The sequence below is a fragment of the Crinia signifera genome, chromosome 1 (assembly GCF_055691185.1).
Source record: "Crinia signifera chromosome 1, ASM5569118v1, whole genome shotgun sequence".
In the NCBI taxonomy this organism is placed as follows: domain Eukaryota; kingdom Metazoa; phylum Chordata; class Amphibia; order Anura; family Myobatrachidae; genus Crinia; species Crinia signifera.
In genome coordinates this window covers 447,649,775-447,668,509 of record NC_139217.1, presented here as the reverse complement: position 1 = coordinate 447,668,509, position 18,735 = coordinate 447,649,775, and the positions used below count along the sequence as shown (strand labels likewise).

General features: G+C 46.5%; 1 protein-coding gene across 1 annotated transcript in view; it reads right to left on the bottom strand.

The window, feature by feature from the left end:
* Window positions 1-264: 264 nt before the first annotated feature.
* Window positions 265-18,735, bottom strand: part of C6 (complement C6) — a 70,764-nt gene continuing 52,293 nt past the window's right edge. Inside the window, exons 13-15 of the mRNA XM_083154298.1 lie at window positions 17,622-17,733; window positions 2,356-2,488; window positions 265-659 (exon numbers count right to left, since the gene is read on the bottom strand). Coding sequence (XP_083010424.1) covers window positions 649-659; window positions 2,356-2,488; window positions 17,622-17,733 — 256 coding nt within the window. The 3' untranslated portion in view covers window positions 265-648. The remainder of the gene's footprint in view (window positions 660-2,355; window positions 2,489-17,621; window positions 17,734-18,735) is intronic.

The window sequence follows — 18,735 nt, the reverse complement described above, 5'->3', positions numbered from 1 at the left end:
CCATGCAAATGACCCAGTGACGCGGGTGAGCAGCTGACATCACCGGATGTCAGCTGCCCGCCATGTTCTCCTCGAGAACACACGCAAAACGAAGACACCAGAGAGTGTCTTAGTTTTGCGTGCACCTACCACATCATTCCATGGTCGGCGACCACCGAATGATGTGGGTGTTTCCCCATAGGCTGCGAATGGATGTTTATGCAAAATGTCCATTCGCAGCCGCGCGGGGGAATTCGCCCTGTGAATTGGGGGGGGGGGGGGGTGGCGGCGGCATATGCGAATGGTTGGCAGGCGAAAAATGACATGCAACATTGCGAACGAAGCAGCGATGCATGTCATCCAGAATAACCTCCAAGTCACAGGGCAGTACAGGTAACAGAGCCATATTATACAGTATGTATTACACAGTCCCTCTGTGCAGTCACTTCGTTTACAGTACGTCCATTGTCATATCACAGCGGCTGATCGTCACTTAATCTCTGTGCATGTGTCCTGGTGTGTACATCCGGTTACCGCTGCTCTGTTACTGGTACTCATCTGGGGCCATAAGCTGCAGACACTCGCTGGGATGAGGGAGGATAAAATGAGCCTTATATGATGCACCGTATACCAATATGCCCCTGACGCGTTCCGTGCCATGCACTTTCCTCAGAAGGTCGCTGTTTAGAACAAAGAAGCAGAATAAAGTCTTGTTAACATTGAACAATGTTAGAAACCTAATGATTGATAATTTAAAGGATTACAGGGCCTCATTCATAGCTGTCCGCCACCCTGAGGGTGATTTAGATGGCCAATGTTCACACACTTGCATCCAATCAGCTTCTTTATATCTATACTCTATAAAGTAACAGCTGTAAGCTAAATAGTTAATATGGACTGTTGAACACTGCAGAGCTTGTCCCTGGCAGGTAGCGCCATCTGCAGGTGACATCAGCCTATAGTAGCCTATGGGATACTTTTCACTGTTTTGTTGGGATACGGTTATTAGGTCGACAAGCATTGGGTCAACACCAATGCTGAAAGGTCGACATGCAGAAAGATTGACATGGGTGTAGGACGACTTGTCATTAGGTCGACACAAGCATTAGGTCAACATGGGCAAGGTCGACAGTCAAAAGGTCAATGTGGGAATTTTTCACTGTTTTTTGAGCCGACATGTGCCGACAGGCGTTATTATTACGCCCTAACATCCACTAGGGCGTGGCGGGAGAATAAAATAGTGTGCCGAACGTAGCGAGGCACCGTGCCCGAAGCATGGTGAGTGCTGCGAGCCATGCAAGGCGGACGCGGTGCTATGTTTCAGTGTCCATGTCGATTGTGTCAACATTTGGGTAAAAATTGTGAAAATCCCCGTGTCGACCTTTTTATTGTCGTCCATGCCCATGTCGACCTAATGACATGCCGACCTACACCCGTGTCGACCTTTCGACGTAATGGTGTCGACCCAATGCATGTTGACGTAAGTGGTGGAGACCTAATGATCCATACCTGTTTTGTTTCAGTAGTCGGCCATGTCTGCATAAAGCCCAATGTTTAAAAAATGTAACACTAGAGAAATCAGAGATTTCACCAGCGCTCACCTACAGCATTTAGCACCAGTTACCACTGTCCCCACGTCTATAGGGACAGAGGGGGAGATTCTTAGAGAATCTCCGCCCCCCTTCGCCGCCCATCGCATATTTAATTATCACATATGCTGTAACATATGCGATAATTAAGGCAAAGGACAGCTCTTGCGTTAAGAGCTGTCCTTTGCGGTGAGAGTCGCCGGGTCCCAGCAGGTCCCCCAGCGGCTCTCCCCTCCCTCCCACACCCGGCGCTGCTGCTGCTGCGCCGGGCTCTCCTCCTCCCTGCACCCGGAAGAGGATCAGTGCAGGGAGAAGGTCACAGGTCCGGGCAGCACTGCGCTGTGCTGCCTGGACACAGGTGAGGGGGCGATGCGGGGCGGCGGGGGGTCGGCGCGGGGCGGCGGAGGGTTGCGATAGAAGGCTTCTATGGGGCATCGCCAGATTTTTCTGGCGATGCCCCCCCGCCGCGGTAACCCGGCGGGGGATAACGGGGTTTTTACCGCATTTTTAGCTTAGAGAATCTCTCCCAGAGTGATCTTGCAATTCAACACGAAGATATGGCGTTGCCTGTACTCAGCAATGGGGGAACAGTGAAGCCAGAGATGCTGGATTCCCTCTTGGTCAAACTACAGTGCACATAAAGTATATGGTCAAGCTTTAGGCTGCTGGCGTCAGGGAGAGAACCCTCACTGAGAGCTGGTTATTGATAAGTAGACCCCAAAGTCTTTCATAGTCTATGCTACATATGATGAAAACAACACATTTAGAAGAAGAATACAATACTTACGAAGACACTGAAGTTCCTCTTGTTTCCATGTTCCATCTGGGAGACACCTTAGGAACTGGAACCCTTCAAGGTTATAACCAGTGAAGCAGGTAACTTCAACCTCCTCGGCTACGTCATACCAGCTCTTCTCATTCTGTGGGCAGAAGATTATCATTATATAGTACATACTAGATTCTTTTGTTTAGCGTGATGATTGATGGAAAGCAGTCATGGAACTAGCAGGAGCTCCTACACAGAAGCATTCATGTTCTCTGTATGAGAGTGTCTCCTTTGAGAGCTAGATGTGTTCTGAGATTTACAGAAAGACAGCACATACAGTACAGCCAGGGCCGGACTGGCCATCTGGCACTTCTGGCAAATGCCAGAAGGGCCGATGGCCTTGTGGGCCGATTTCTTGTAAAGACTGCAGCGGTGCAGTAGCACCGCTGATGCCTTCATTGTGCACTGCACCGCCGCGTCCCCCACCCCCGGCGTCATTAGCATATTCACGTCATGTGACGCTGCAGCGTCATGACGTCAGCTGCCGACGCACCGGCGGCAGATACAAGCAGGAAGCCGCCTGCATACAGCATGTGTTCCCGGCACCCTCTCCAGGCAGTCTCCCTCAGCAGGCAGTCACTTGGTGCAGGGGGAGCAATACTGCAGTACCCCCCCCCCCCCCTCAGCGGTGATCAGCTCCCAGGTCAGTGTAACTATTCCCTTTCCTTGGCACTGTGGGGCATATGTATCTGGCACTGTGGGGCATACTGTATGTATCTGGCACTGTGGGGCATATTTACCTGGCAATGTGGTGGGGCATATTTACCTGGCACTGTGGGGCATATTTACCTGGCACTGTGGGGCATATGTATCTGGCACTGTGGGGCATATGTATCTGGCACTATGGGGCATATGTATCTGGCACTGTGGGGCATATTTAACTGGCACTGTGGGGCATTTGTATCTGGCACTGTGGGGCATATGTATCTGGCACTGTGGGGCATATGTATCTGGCACTGTGGGGCATATTTACCTGGCACTGTGGGGCATATTTACCTGGCACTGTGGGGCATACTGTATGTATCTGGCACTGTGGGGCATATTTACCTGGCAATGTGGGGCATATTTACCTGGCACTGTGGGGCATATTTACCTGGCACTGTGGGGCAAATGTATCTGGCACTGTGGGGCATATGTATCTGGCACTGTGGGGCATATGTATCTGGCACTGTGGGGCATATTTATCTGGCACTGTGGGGCATATGTATCTGGCACTGTGGGGCATATGTATCTGGCACTGTGGGGCATATGTACCTGGCACTGTGGGGCATATGTATCTGGCGCTGTTGGGCATGTGTATCTGGCACTGTGGGGCATGTGTATCTGGCAATGTATGATGGGCATTACAGTGTGTTCAAAAATGTGTTAATCCTCCTTTTTGTGATGCCACCACCCCTTTTCATGAGGCCACGCCCCCTTTTGCGGCACGGCTAGGCCGCGCAAGGTCCCGCCCACGTCTGGTGGGCCTGTGTGCTCAAAATGCCAGGGCCTATTTTTGGTCCCAGTCCGGCCCTGAGTACAGCAGAGGTTAACTTCCTACCACTGCTGCACCTCCACATCACTCAATAACACCAGTGCTTCAGTGACTTCGGGATTGTTTTTATTACCTGTGGTTTTCATGTATTTGAAGCTTTATTTCTCAAGGGGAGCCCAGAAATGTTCCTCCCCATCAAAGTGCTTCTAGAAGGTACAACAATAGTTGTGGGATTCAAAACCCTTTGCAAAGTTAAATGGCCCTGCACCCCAGCCAGTAGCGCATGCAGGGGGGGTTTCTGAGTACCCAGAAACCCCCCAGGAAACTAAGGGCCCTAGGCTGAAAGCTGAGGGTCCCCTCTTTCCATGGATACAAGAATTTTAAAAATCAGCCCTGGGGAACAGGAGATATCTGACTTCAAAGCAGTGATCCCCATCCAAGCCTTTTAATTGCTCTGCCCAGTCAGATATTTCAGTTTCTGTCTAACATAGAGTTTTTCTGAGGATATATTCCAAAAGCTGGGACTCTTCCCCTTTGATGGACACTAGTAGCTTGTCTCTACTGTTCCCAGAACCAGAGATATCAGTCTTCCAGCAGCTGGTTACTGCTCCAGCTCCACACACCTGGTATGTAGTTTTATATTCTCGTTCACAGATTGCTCTGCCTCCTGAACTCTGATCCCCTAGTGCCCAATAGCATTTGGTAGGTGGGGTTCTCTAGTTTTTAATTCCATTAAAAGTTAAGAAATCTATTTCCGGGAACTGGAGATATCAGCAGTCAAGCAAGCTGTCCTCCCATCAGAAAATTATGAATAATAAGCCCACTCCACTATACACCCCTCCTCTGCGTATTAAACATCCTCTACCACTATGTACGGCGCTGCGGACACTTTGCGGCGCCTTATAAATAAACGTACTACTACTACCACCCTGGAAGTTATGTATCAGGACACCTTCATTCAGCCCAATGCCCCCTTCTGCCACCATCTGTGCAGTAAAGGGGTAATTAGTGGAAATTACTGATCCAGGCCCTACATGCTTAGCGGTTTATATAATACCACCCGCGGGACATCAAAGCTTCTGCTCATAGCACCCCCACCCCTACCACTGGAGGATAGGTAGGGGCCCCAATACATTGCTATGCCCAGGGGTCTACACTGCTGTTATGTATATATATATATATATATATATATATATTTATGATTATTATTAATATACATTTGGTCTATCTATAATACTTTAGCTGACCCGGCATATACTGGGTCACCTAAGTGTCCATCTCCGTGCTTTGCTCCGCCCCTCTCTGGAAAGCCCCTTCTGAAAATCCTGCGTTTGCCCCTGCCAGCAATGGGACGTCTCTACCCCGCTTATCTCATTAAAAAGAAAACCGAGGGCTGATTAAGCAAGAGGTGACATAAACCACCTAACGGGGTCTGAGTTGCTAGCACTTTAGGTTGTGTGTTGCTAGGGTGTTATGACAAGATCAGTGATAGCCAATTAGGTATCAAGGGAGGAGTTCCTTGAGCTAGGAATAGGCAGGAAGTCAGGTGATCTTCCTCTCTGGTCGGAATTTCCCCACCCTCCCTCCCTCCCTAACTTTCTATTTCTTGGCGGCGGTAAAGAACGGTCCTTGTTTAACCCCTTCCCGACATTTGACGTACATTTACGTCATGGTCGGGATGTACTTCCCGACACATGGCATAAATGTACGTCATGAGTTCAAACTGTCACCGCGTCTATAGACGCGGTGACAGAGGGACGATGTCTGCTGTCCCTGACAGCAGACATCTTCCCTCATTGCCCAGGGGGGGCAGCGATGCCCCCCCGCCATCGGCGATCGCTGTGATTGGCTGTTCAATGTGAACAGCCAATTACAGCGTTTTCTGTGTACCGGCGAATAACGTTCGCCGGTGACACAGGGATCGGTGGTGATTGGTGCTGTTAAGTACAGCACCAATCACCACCGGGTGTAAGGGTGACACTGGTGGTCACCCCACCTCACCCCACCTGCCCCCAAAGGCTGTGATTGGTCCGTCGGACCGACGGACCAATCGCAGCCATTACACCTCAAATGAGGTAACGGAGACAGCCCTGCAGCCGCCATTCCGGTCAGGAACAGCGTGCAGAGCGGTCTCCGTGCCCATCTGTGCCTATACTGACCTGATCAGCGTTGGTGGCATCCGTGCTGCCAGCTCCTGTGACTTCCTGGTGCTTGTGTTGCTGCTGCTGCTGCTGCTGCTGCAGCAGCGTCATTGTGTCAGAAATTGTGTGATATAATTTTGTATCTGCTGCCCCCTGCTGCCCCCCTTTTGTGCTGATCAGTATAAACTAACTGATCAGCACCTTTTTTGGGGTGCAGGTTTTTTTTTTTTTTTTATATATACCCTGTCAGGTTGCACCCACAGTTGTGTGCCTGCTGCCCCTCACTGCTAATCAGTGTTGCATCACTGATCAGCAGTTTTTTTTTTTTTTGGGGGTGTTGTGGGTTTTTTTTTTTTAAATTTTTTTACACCCACTGTGATTTTGTGGGTGTCCTGTGGCCGCAGAGCGCTGATCAGTGACGTACATCACTGATCAGCATTTTTGGCACAGGGTTGATCTATTTTTTTTTTTTATCAAATTACTGTTGCCTTTGACTCATCAGCATTTTTTTTTAATTTTTTTTTTTTGGACGGTGCTGTGGAGTCTTTTTTTTTAATTTTTTTTACACCCACGGTGCTTTTGTGGGTGTCCTGTGCCCGCTGAGCGCTGATCAGTGATGTACATCACTGATCAGCATTTTTGATCTAATTTTTTTTTTTGGGGTCAAATTCCTGTTGTCTTTGACTCATCAGAATTTTTTTTTAATTTTTTTTTTTTGGAGGGTGCTGTGGAGTCTTTTTTTTTAAAATTTTTTACACCCACGGTGCTTTTGTGGGTGTCCTGTGCCCGCTGAGCGCTGATCAGTGACGGACGTTACTGACCAACATCTGTGCTCAATTTTTGGCGCAGGAGTTTTTTTTTTCTTTTAACTTACACGTGTTAAAGCACTACATACACACTACATACCCCCCGTGTTGAAATAAAGTTTGTACCCCCCCTACACTATACACGTGTTGAAACACTACACTTAAAAATAATAAAAATGTCCCAATCATCGCAAAGACTGTTTTCAGCGGAGGAGGCATATGCCCTTCTTGCCTCTGACACTGACACAGCCAGTGAAGTAAGCGATGAATTGGCATTTGTCTTAAGCTCCTCTTCCTCCTCTAGTGATGAGGGACCCCCTCAAAGACGCCCCCGTAGAGCAGCTGAGACCCCCCCCCCCCCAATGATTGATCTCGTATGGACCCCACCACCAGACAATTTTGAGCCCCAGGTTCCTGAGTTTTTGGCCAACCCAGGAATCCAATTTGATAGTACAGGCCTCAAAGAAATTGACTTTTTCAAAGTCTTTTTCTCTGATGATTTTATAAATTTAATGGTGGACCAAAGTAATTTATATGCCCAGCAGTTTATTGCCCAAAACCCCACGTCATCGTTTGCTAGGTGGACCCCTGTAGATGCAGTAGAGATGATGACGTTTTGGGGTCTGGTGTTACATATGGGCATAGTTAAAAAGCCAGAAATTAGGCAATATTGGAGTACAGATGTTCTGTACAGCACCCCACTTCATCGTAAGGCCACGACCCGGACTCGTTTTGAGACGATCCTTATATTTTTGCATTACAATGATAATGCACAGTGCCCACCCAGATATGATCCCACCTTTGACCGGCTATTCAAAGTCAGGCCGGTCATTGATCATTTCAGCGCCAAAAATTGAGCACAGATGTTGGTCAGTAACGTCCGTAACTGATCAGCGCTCAGCGGGCACAGGACACCCACAAAAGCACCGTGGGTGTAAAAAATTTAAAAAAAAAGACTCCACAGCACCCTCCAAAAAAAAAAATTAAAAAAAAATTCTGATGAGTCAAAGACAACAGGAATTTGACCCCCCAAAAAAAAAATTAGATCAAAAATGCTGATCAGTGATGTACGTCACTGATCAGCGCTCAGCGGGCACAGGACACCCACAAAAGCACCGTGGGTGTAAAAAAAAATTTAAAAAAAGACTCCACAGCACCGTCCAAAAAAAAATAAATTTTTGGGGGTGTTGTGGGGTTTTTTTTAAAAAAATTTTTTACACCCACTGTGATTTTGTGGGTGTCCTGTGGCCGCAGAGCGCTGATCAGTGACGTACATCACTGATCAGCATTTTTGGCACAGGGTTGATCTATTTTTTTTTTTTTTGATCAAATTACTGTTGCCTTTGACTCATCAGCATTTTTTAAAAAAAATTTTTTTTTGGACGGTGCTGTGGAGTCTTTTTTTTTAATTTCTTTTACACCCACGGTGCTTTTGTGGGTGTCCTGTGCCCGCTGAGCGCTGATCAGTGACGTACATCACTGATCAGCATTTTTGATCTAATTTTTTTTTTTGGGGTCAAATTCCTGTTGTCTTTGACTCATCAGAATTTTTTTTTAATTTTTTTTTTGGAGGGTGCTGTGGAGTATTTTTAAAAAAAAATTTTTACACCCACGGTGCTTTTGTGGGTGTCCTGTGCCCGCTGAGCGCTGATCAGTGACGGACGTTACTGACCAACATCTGTGCTCAATTTTTGGCGCAGGAGTTTTTTTTTTCTTTTAACTTACACGTGTTAAAGCACTACATACACACTACATATCCCCCGTGTTGAAATAAAGTTAGTACCCCCCCCTACACTATACACGTGTTGAAACACTACACTTAAAAATAATAAAAATGTCCCAATCATCGCAAAGACTGTTTTCAGCGGAGGAGGCATATGCCCTTCTTGCCTCTGACACTGACACAGCCAGTGAAGTAAGCGATGAATTGGCATTTGTCTTAAGCTCCTCTTCCTCCTCTAGTGATGAGGGACCCCCTCAAAGACGCCCCCGTAGAGCAGCTGAGACCCCCCCCCCCAATGATTGATCTCGTATGGACCCCACAACCAGACAATTTTGAGCCCCAGGTTCCTGAGTTTTTGGCCAACCCAGGAATCCAATTTGATAGTACAGGCCTCAAAGAAATTGACTTTTTCAAAGTCTTTTTCTCTGATGATTTTATAAATTTAATGGTGGACCAAAGAAATTTATATGCCCAGCAGTTTATTGCCCAAAACCCCACGTCATCATTTGCTAGGTGGACCCCTGTAGATGCAGTAGAGATGATGACATTTTGGGGTCTGGTGTTACATATGGGCATAGTTAAAAAGCCAGAAATTAGGCAATATTGGAGTACAGATGTTCTGTACAGCACCCCACTTCATCGTATGGCCATGACCCGGACTCGTTTTGAGACGATCCTTATATTTTTGCATTACAATGATAATGCACAGTGCCCACCCAGATATGATCCCACCTTTGACCGGCTATTCAAAGTCAGGCCGGTCATTGATCATTTCAGCGCCAAATTTGCTGAGATGTACATCCCCCAAAAATGCATTTGTGTAGACGAGTCACTTATACATTTTAAAGGAAGGGTTAAATTCCGCCAGTACCTTCCCAATAAGAGGGCAAGGTATGGCATAAAAATGTATAAGCTGTGCGAAAGTACCTCAGGGTACACCCACAGGTTTAGGGTATATGAAGGGAAGGACACAAGAATTGAACCGCCAGAATGCCCCCCCTCCCTCGTAGGTGTTAGTGGAAAGATTGTCTGGGATTTAGTGCACCCCTTCCTGGATAAGGGTTATCACCTCTATGTGGATAACTTTTACACCAGCATCCCCCTGTTTAAGGCCCTTGGTTCAAGAGGTACAGCAGCTTGCGGTACTGTGCGCAAGAACCAAAGAGGCCTCCCAAAAACGCACGTTGCCCAATTACTGAGAAAGGGTGAAAGCAGGGGAATATGCACCGAAAATATGTTGTTGGTCAAATATAAAGACAAGAGGGATGTCCTTATACTGACAACAATTCACGGAGACAGTACCACCTCCGTCCCTGTACGAGGTACCAGTACCCACACCTCAAAACCTATTTGTATCCTAGATTACAATAAGTACATGGGCGGAGTGGATCTTTCAGATCAGGTACTGAAGCCGTACAGTGCCCTGCGGAAAACAAAAATATGGTATAAGAAGCTGGCCGTGTATATCATCCAGATGGCACTGTATAACGCTTACGTACTATTCCGTTCTACCAGCCAGACGGGGACATTTATGCACTTTCAAGAGGAAGTCATAAAGGGCCTAATATTTGGGAACCAGCAGGCAGAGGGCCCCAGTACTTCTAGTACTGGCCCCAGTACTTCTAGTACTGGCCCCCGTATTGTATCAGGGCAGCATTTTCCTAACGAAATCCCCTCCACTGGAAAAAAGGGCAGGACACAAAAAAGGTGCAAAGTTTGCTATAAAAAGGGAATACGAAAGCAAACTATTTTCCACTGTGAAACTTGCCCCGACAAACCCGGCCTATGTATGAAGGAGTGCTTTAAAATATACCACACATCTATGGATTATTAGGTTCATCATTTCACCGTGCTTCGGGGGTCTTGCTAATGCGACATAGCACCCACCATTCATGCCATGTCCTGCCATGCACCCAAATGGTATTTTTTGGTCACATATGAGGCATTGCCGTACTCGGGAGAAATTGGGGCACAGATTTTGGGGTGCTTTGTCTCCTTCATTCCTTGTGAAAATGAAAAATTTTGAGCCAGAACTGCATTTTTGTGTAAAAAATGTAATTTTTCATTTTCACAGCCCAGTTGTACCACAATTGGTGAAACCCCTGGGGGTTTAAAATGTACACTATACCCCTAGATGAATTCCCTGAGGGGTGTAGTTTGCAAAATGGGGTCACTTGTGGGGGGGTTCCTAACTTTTAGCATCTTATGGTGCCTAGAAACCTACATGGTGCCTAAAAAATAATCTCATAAAAAGGAGGCTCCAAAATCAAGTAGGTGCTCCTTCTATTATGAAGCCTGTGGTTTGGTCAACGTGCACACTAGGGCCACATATAGGATATTTATAAAAACAAAAGAATTGGGGGAATCAATTTTTAGTCACATTTCTCTAGTAAAATCTACTGTGTTCCTTAGAAAAATGTATTAAAATTGCAAATCTGCAAAAAAAATGAAATTTTGAAATTTCACCTACACTTTGTTTTAATTCCTGTGAAACACCTAAAGGGTTAACAAACTTCCAAAATGCTGTTTTGAATACTGTGAGGGGTTCAGTTTTTGAAATGGCATCATTTATGGGGGTGTCTCACATACAAGTCCCTCAAAGTCACATCAGAACTGAACTGGTCCCTAAAAAAATCAGTGTTTGAAATTTTCTTGAAAATTTGAGAATTTGCTATTCATATTTTAAGCCTCCTAGTGTCCAAAAAAATTAAAAGGAGGTTGAAATAATGATGGAAACATAAAGTATACATATGGTCTATGTTAGTTATTAACTATTTTGAGTGGTATGATTATTTGTCTCACAAGCAGAAAATTTAACATTTTGCAAATTGCTAAATTTTCGTTTTTTTTACGACATTTTGGTATTTTTCACAAAAAAACACAGACTGTATCGACCAAAATTTACCACTATCTTGAAGTACAATGTGTCACGAGAAAACAATCTCAAAATCACTGGGATAAGTAAAAGCAAAAAAAAGTTATCCCCACTTAAGTGATACATGTCAGATTTAAAAAAAAAGGGCTCTGTCAGGAAGGCAAAAACAGGCTGCGTCGGTAAGGGGTTAAATGAATATCGTATGAAGATAGTGGGGTGTGCATCGATATGTCGCTAGCCCATGCCACTTGGACAGGGGATGGGCTGCACCATCCGCACAGTTGGGTCGCGAGGGGAAAGTTGGACACCAACGATGTATGAATGGTATGTTGTGATCTTACCCCTCTCTCTTTTCTATGACCGTTCTTTAGGACCGCCACCCTTTATAGTCAAGTTATAGCTGTCAATTAATAAATTTGACATCCTATTTTGGAAAGCCAGCACTTGTGTCTGTCTCGTTATTTTAGTGTTAAGTTAGTTTTAAGGTTTTAGATAAGTTTATTAAAGTGTGGGGCATAAAGATTGCCGATGGTGAGTTTATGATCTCTAGCGCTGCAAAATAAAATCTCACTTTTGCACAGCTTTGCAAAAATAGGTGCAATGTTCATTGAAGAACCCAAGCAAATATTAGCACATGCATGGACAGTCCTGTTTTTCTGGGTTTGTCCTGCTGCGGTGTCACCTGATGGGGGGAGGGGGAGGGGGGATTGGGATGCTACATGTGAATAGATGCAGTGCACAATTGCATAGTGTCTATTTACAGGAGAGAGGGACCTTTGATAAAGCTGCAGTTGGCAGTGAAACGCGTCAGGTGGACTACTTGCTCTTCACCCACGGGACCCCATTTGTGGACTCTTACACCTGAATTGGTTTTATTTGTTCCAAGTGTACTACCACCCACGGACTCACAACACTCCCCCCCCCCCCCCCAGGAACCCTCTGCCATTTGGTCTGGTGGATACTGCACCTCCCAAAACATCCAGTGGCAAAATTCCATCTTGCAACCAAACAGGAGGACTGTTAGGAACAGGGAGATCTCGCCTACCCTAACTCCGTTGTCACCCCTTGGAATTGGCGGATGCGTGCTAAGCTAACCTTCACCAATAATAGCCGCGTTCGTGGGAGCCCGTTAGTCAGGCTCCCACCCCGATGCCACCTGGTCTTACTAGTGACAACGCAGCCGCCAAGGCCGGAGGTAAACAAGGGGAAATCTACCTAAGAAACCAAGGAGGCGAGAACCACCCTGCCCCACAGAAGGGGGTGTCAGTGGATAGCGGACTGGGCTGGGACCCGCGGTGCTAATGCTGTGGGCAGCAGGCCAGACAAAGTACCGTGGCCAAACTGACTGGTATCACAATACACAAGGTGTACCCAGGTGCTGAGTACACGGTATGCTGACACAATCCAAGATGTTGACGGGTGTAACAATACACAATATGCTGACACAATAAGAACTGCTGACGGGTGTAACAATACACAATATGTTGACACAATAAGAACTGCTGACGGGTGTAACAATACACAATATGTTGACACAATAAGAACTGCTGACGGGTGTAACAATACACAATATGCTGACACAATGAGAACTGCTGACGGGTGTAACAATACACAATATGCTGACACAATAAGAACTGCTGACGGGTGTAACAATACACAATATGCTGACACAATATAAATGACAATAAGGGAGGCAAGGAGTGAGAGTCTCCCAACTTATTTGAACACCAAGATATCAGCAGGCAGACGCAAGCAAGGTTTCTGGAGGCAGCCAGGAACAGGGACTGGAAACCAGGAACCACGGGTGAGCAGGAGCCTGGAACCGGAAACACTCAGGACGCCAAATCAGGAGCTATAGCCGGCGTCTGAGTGTCCCAGTGTCCAAGTTTAAATAGCGCGCCAAGCGCTACCCTGACGCTGCGTGCGGCGTCATGCACACCCCTTCCTCCCTGCGGCCGCCAGGCGTCCTCCGTCGCCTTGGCAACCGCTGCGGCAGGGGAGGAAGGGGTTGTACGCCGGCAGCCTGACTGTCTGCCGGAAGCTCCCGGCTGATGACGCGACGGCGTCGCGGTAACCCGGCAACCGCCGGAAGAACAGAGGAGACTGCCGGGCGAGCGGAGGCGCTGCCCGTGCAGCTCCTAACAAGGACACTGTTTAGTGAGCAGATACCACCACTCCACGTGGTCCTGGTCAAATCGGCGGACACCGCTCTCGGGATATTTTGGGGATAATCCATCTCTCCCCTATCCCCTCCATCCAACAGACGAGGGGTACCAAATAAAGCGGAACCCGTTCTTCCTCCAAAGGGTGCCATAAAACCGCACACCACTGTGAGGACCTTACCACCACCTAAGTGGAAACCTTGGACATCCAGACCTCCAACCAATTGGTAAAGTGCACTTACCTGTGACTCCACTTCCATACCACCGCCCCATCCTGCATCCATTGTTCCCCCCCTGGGGTCCCCATTGTACCCAATTCATTCATTTTTTCCTGTGATATGAAGAGCCTTTTTATATATTAACATTAATTGCTTTTATTGTGATTTATAATTTGTTCATTTTATACAGTAAAAACTATCTATTGTACCAAACCACTGTGTGCCAAACATTTACTTAGCGCTGCTCACACGCCTAGAGCGTGATTGGTGTTGTTGAGAGGGACAGGGGGTAAGACCCGACAGTGATAGGAAACAGGAGATGTGGGTGCATTTTTACAAAGCCTTGCCCCCGAGTTCTCACCACCTTCTTGGGTTAGAGTTCCAAATCCATATTTGCAAGATGCTGGGAGGTTTGGAACATGGACTATAAAGATATCAACAAGATCTCCTTTGTAGATTACAGTCCTTTGGAATGATGCTCATTCTTTATCGGTTGCACACGGGTTGTGTGTTTGTATAAACACAAAGATTGGAGCCAAACACTTTTTACTCAATGTGCATTTTAGAAAATGTTGTTGCAGAATATGCTTCTTTGTTCAAGCGTCAGTAACTAGACACTACACCATGATACCGTAGCTTAAAATATAGCACCATCTACTGTCCTCCAGTACAGGAACGCTAGTATTGTTTAGCCTGAAGGTTGTTGCTATATATTTTTTATCGTAGTTGTTGATTTTATAAAAATTTAATTAAGTTAAAAAAAAATAAAAAAAAAATTTATTCGGGCTGTCCCAGAAAATTTCCGGGCATATCACTAATATAGAAAAGGTGTGCGCCAGTGGTGTCCAGGTGATTCCCCCCCCACACACACACACACACACACACACCCTTCCAGTCACCCCCCCCCCCCCCCCCGTCACCTTTGCTCCGGCGATCGGTACGCAGGAGCTCCGTTGACCCACCAGCCAGCCAGCCGTCACTCATTTTACAGTGACATCGGCGGAAGGCTCGGGTATGGTCAGCGCGGTTTGGGGGGACTTGGGAGCGCTCAGGCACCCAAGTCCTCCCGAGCCACCCTGAACATCCCCCAGCCTGCCGCCGACGTCACTGCTGAATGTGACAGGTGGCTTAGGCAGGGTGGAGAGCCACAGCACTGCAGGGATGCTCCGGCGTACTAACGCCGGAGCGGAGGTAAGGGGGGGCTTACAACTTTAAGTGGTGGGTTTGCTGGGGCAGGACAAACCTGCCCTGATAGGAAAATGGGTTAAAAAAATGTTAGGGACTTTACTAGCATGGGATTGGAGTAATTCAGCCTTGATTGTTTTTTAAGCGAATTTGAAAATCGAGCGTAGCCATTTTGATCTGTTTGAATTGGTTTGTCTCACTCAAATAATATATTTTAATCTTTTGTAACTAAGGATTTTCACGTAGGATATTTCTTTCATTTAGCTTAATTGTCCATTTTGTTTGAGTGCTGATCTTAACCAAAATGATAGTTTGAAGTTTTGCAGACAGCATAAGATACATATAAGGGAATGGGATCATTCGTCAGACTGCATTTAGGTCTACAGTCATTAGGTCGACCCCACTAGGTCGACTGGCAGAAAGGTCGACCTGACTTAAGGTCGACATGGGCCAAGGTCGACATGACTTAAGGTCGAATTTGCATAAAGGTCGACATGAGGAAGGTCGACTGGTCATAAGGTCGACATGGGTTTTTCACTGTTTTTTATCCGAATGTCGACACAGTCGACATGGACACAGTTGGCAATGAGAATCGGACCCTCGCATCGCTCGCTTCGCTCGCAATGCTTCGGGCACGGTGCCTCGCTGCGCTCGGCACACTATTTTATTCTCCCACCACGCCCTAGTGGATGGTAGGGCATGAAATACCGCCTGTCGGCACATGTCGGCTCAAAAAACAGTGAAAAACCCATGTCGACCTTATGACCAGTCGACCTTCCTCATGTCGACCTTTATGCAAATTCGACCTTAAGTCATGTCGACCTTGGCCCATGTCGACCTTAAGTCAGGTCGACCTTCCTGCCAGTCGACCTAGTGGGGTCGACCTAATGACTGTAGACCTAAGTTCATTCTAATAGATGACCGCATCCCCATATAAGATAGATTAACAGGAGAGAGGGACAAGGGCATAGAGCAGATACTGAACTAAGGTCATACTAGATGGCCCGTGTGAACATTTTGCATGCAAATAAATCTGATCATCATAGCCAGGCTGTATCAACGCATCCAGAGAAAGAACTCTAGGGCGAAAAGTGAATTTTCAACTTTTTAAATGAACAATACAATGTGCAATTGTAAATTAACAATGTGTCAGAAGGAGAGAACTTATTCTTTCAAATGGTACCTCATTTATATGAAGGGAGAAAAAGGGATCATCACTAATAATCACCTTCTATAAATATTATGTTTGAAGGTATTAATCAGATCAGCAATTTGTGCGTCAAACATTCAATTTATATTATTTGATGTATGTATGTAAGCAGAGAACTTGCTGTTTGCTACTATGAACTGGTGATGAGATGAATATGCACTTATTATAATGGGTGTATTCATATTGGTCATCTTTATGCCAAAAAGCTGCATTGATATTACACCCAACTTTTATTTCTTTTTAAATGTCAGAAGTGGAGAATATACTGAGTTTCTAGCGGCACCATGCTTATAACTTCATTATTTGCATTTTCCATGGTCCCACTATATAGGTTACATCAGGACTTAATGGTACACATGGTGCAATGTACTTTCTATTCGTTCGAATCCGGATCAAATCACACGGCGCCGAGTACACATTCGATTTCGACTAAATAGCACAGATCAGTACTATATAGTCTTGCCTGCACAGTGTATTTTTCTATTAGACTGGGAGACCATGGGGCCACGCATTGGGATCGAGTGAATTTATAAACAAAATCAAATAAAAAAATAATCTACATCAAACTGTTTGTACGCCCTATTACTTGTTACACCATACTTGCCTTCCCTACCGGAATGGCCGGGAGGCTCCCAAAAACCGTTTCCCCCACTCGACCCCCTGGAAGGGTGGGCAAGCCTCCCGCATACCCCCGCATCTTCCTACCCTGCTGGTAAAATCCTGCAATGTGCAGTTAAACACGGATGGGGAGGGGCTAAAATGGGTAATTAGCTCCAACCCTTTTGCGTACATCCACGAATCATAATTTTAAACAATGGGGCGGGGTTTGATGATGTAGGGCTCTGTCCCACCCCCTAATGGCAGCTGAAAGTCCCTTCTCCAGGCTTCTCCTGGAGAGGAGACATTACATTTTGGCAAGTATGGGTTACACACTGGGTGACACATTGTCTGTTCGAGAGATGTGTCACCTTACAGCCTTGCTACGATGCACCCTCATCACAGCAAGAATGTTGCATCATATCGGGGATGGCATGCTCCGCTACCCCATTAAAGTGATTGGGAGCCGGCATGCGCATATGCCCACTTCCTATCCACTTCAATGGGTCCCCGCAACCATGCGAATGAGCACAGCCTACTTCACGGTCCCACCAGAGCACATTACTGCGGTACTATAGATAAATCGTAGGCCTCACTTTACTTCTTAGGCATTCAGAAATGATGTAATGGGTCATATATATTATTTACCATAGGCAGAATTATTCCAACATCAGTTACTGTATGTGAAGGTGTATGAGGGACCTTATAATAAAGATCACACCGCCAATGATCTCTTCCATGAGATCTGGAACATACATCCCTATGAGTTGCCTGATACCCATCCTGTGAGTGCTGTATTTAGTCCTTGCAGTATATACTGTAGAATAATATCTTACTATTAACATTCCGTTTTCTGGTGGTTCAGGTTTCGGACATCCGCTCTTGGGATCAGGGCGTTCCTGATCAATTTCTTTTTTGTCGTCATCGTCGTTAACACATATTGCCGCTCTAGATGGTAGGTTAAAAGATATATACATATAAATATACATAGAGAAAAGTGCCCCGCTCACACTGTAGAACATTCCAAAAAAAAGAACGCTGACGGCCCCAAAATGAGCCTTTCCCACAAATGAAATATTACCTGCAATTAATAACATGGTTTGCGGAAGTTAAGCGCTAATATTTCATTGGCATACTGCTACGCCAAACATGAAATCAGCATTTCTAAGGCTCATCAGTGACTCTTGTCAGTTGTCAGCATCATTTCAACTGATACTGACTGGATACACATGGATGCATAGGTGGATTTAAGATGCCCATACACTATGAGATTATGGGCCGATTTCACCAGATTTCGGCACTTTGGGTCGCTAAATTGGCACAAAATTGCATGTGTATGACATCTGATCCGATACGCGGTCCCGTGCGCATAGGACCAGATCAGAAGGTCGGACGGGCTGGATATAAGTCTCACCTGGTCTGGTGCGGGTGCTGCAGCGGGTGGTGAGAAGCAGTGGGGCGGGCGGCAGGTGCTGAGTGCTAGCGGGTGTTTAGCAGGACAGGCAGGGTTATGGCGGTGTGTGGGGAGGCAGCGAGTGCCGTCGGAACAGGGCATGCGAGCTTCTCATGCGCGCGCACCCCCTTCTGGCGGCTGGCTGAAATGACTGGTCCCGTGCGCATAGGACGGTCCCGTCTGACCTGGTCTGGTGCGGGTTAAGCATTCCTTTCCAAAAAAACTGCCGCTGGAGACATTGTTTTGATCATTTTGGCTTTTCTCTTTATAGTATATTGTTTTTTCTTTAGTTATCTCAGAAATACAATGGGCCTAATTCAGGTTTGATCGCACGGCAGCTGCCATTTGCAAAGTGCTCACATGGAATGATTTTCCCAGTGTGTGCTGGCGTGTGCAGGCTCTGGGTAGCCCTGGACTTATTATGCTGTGATGGAAACAGGCTGATCGTGGCCGTACCTGGCATCATACACCCTCCCCTAAAACACTTGGACACGCCT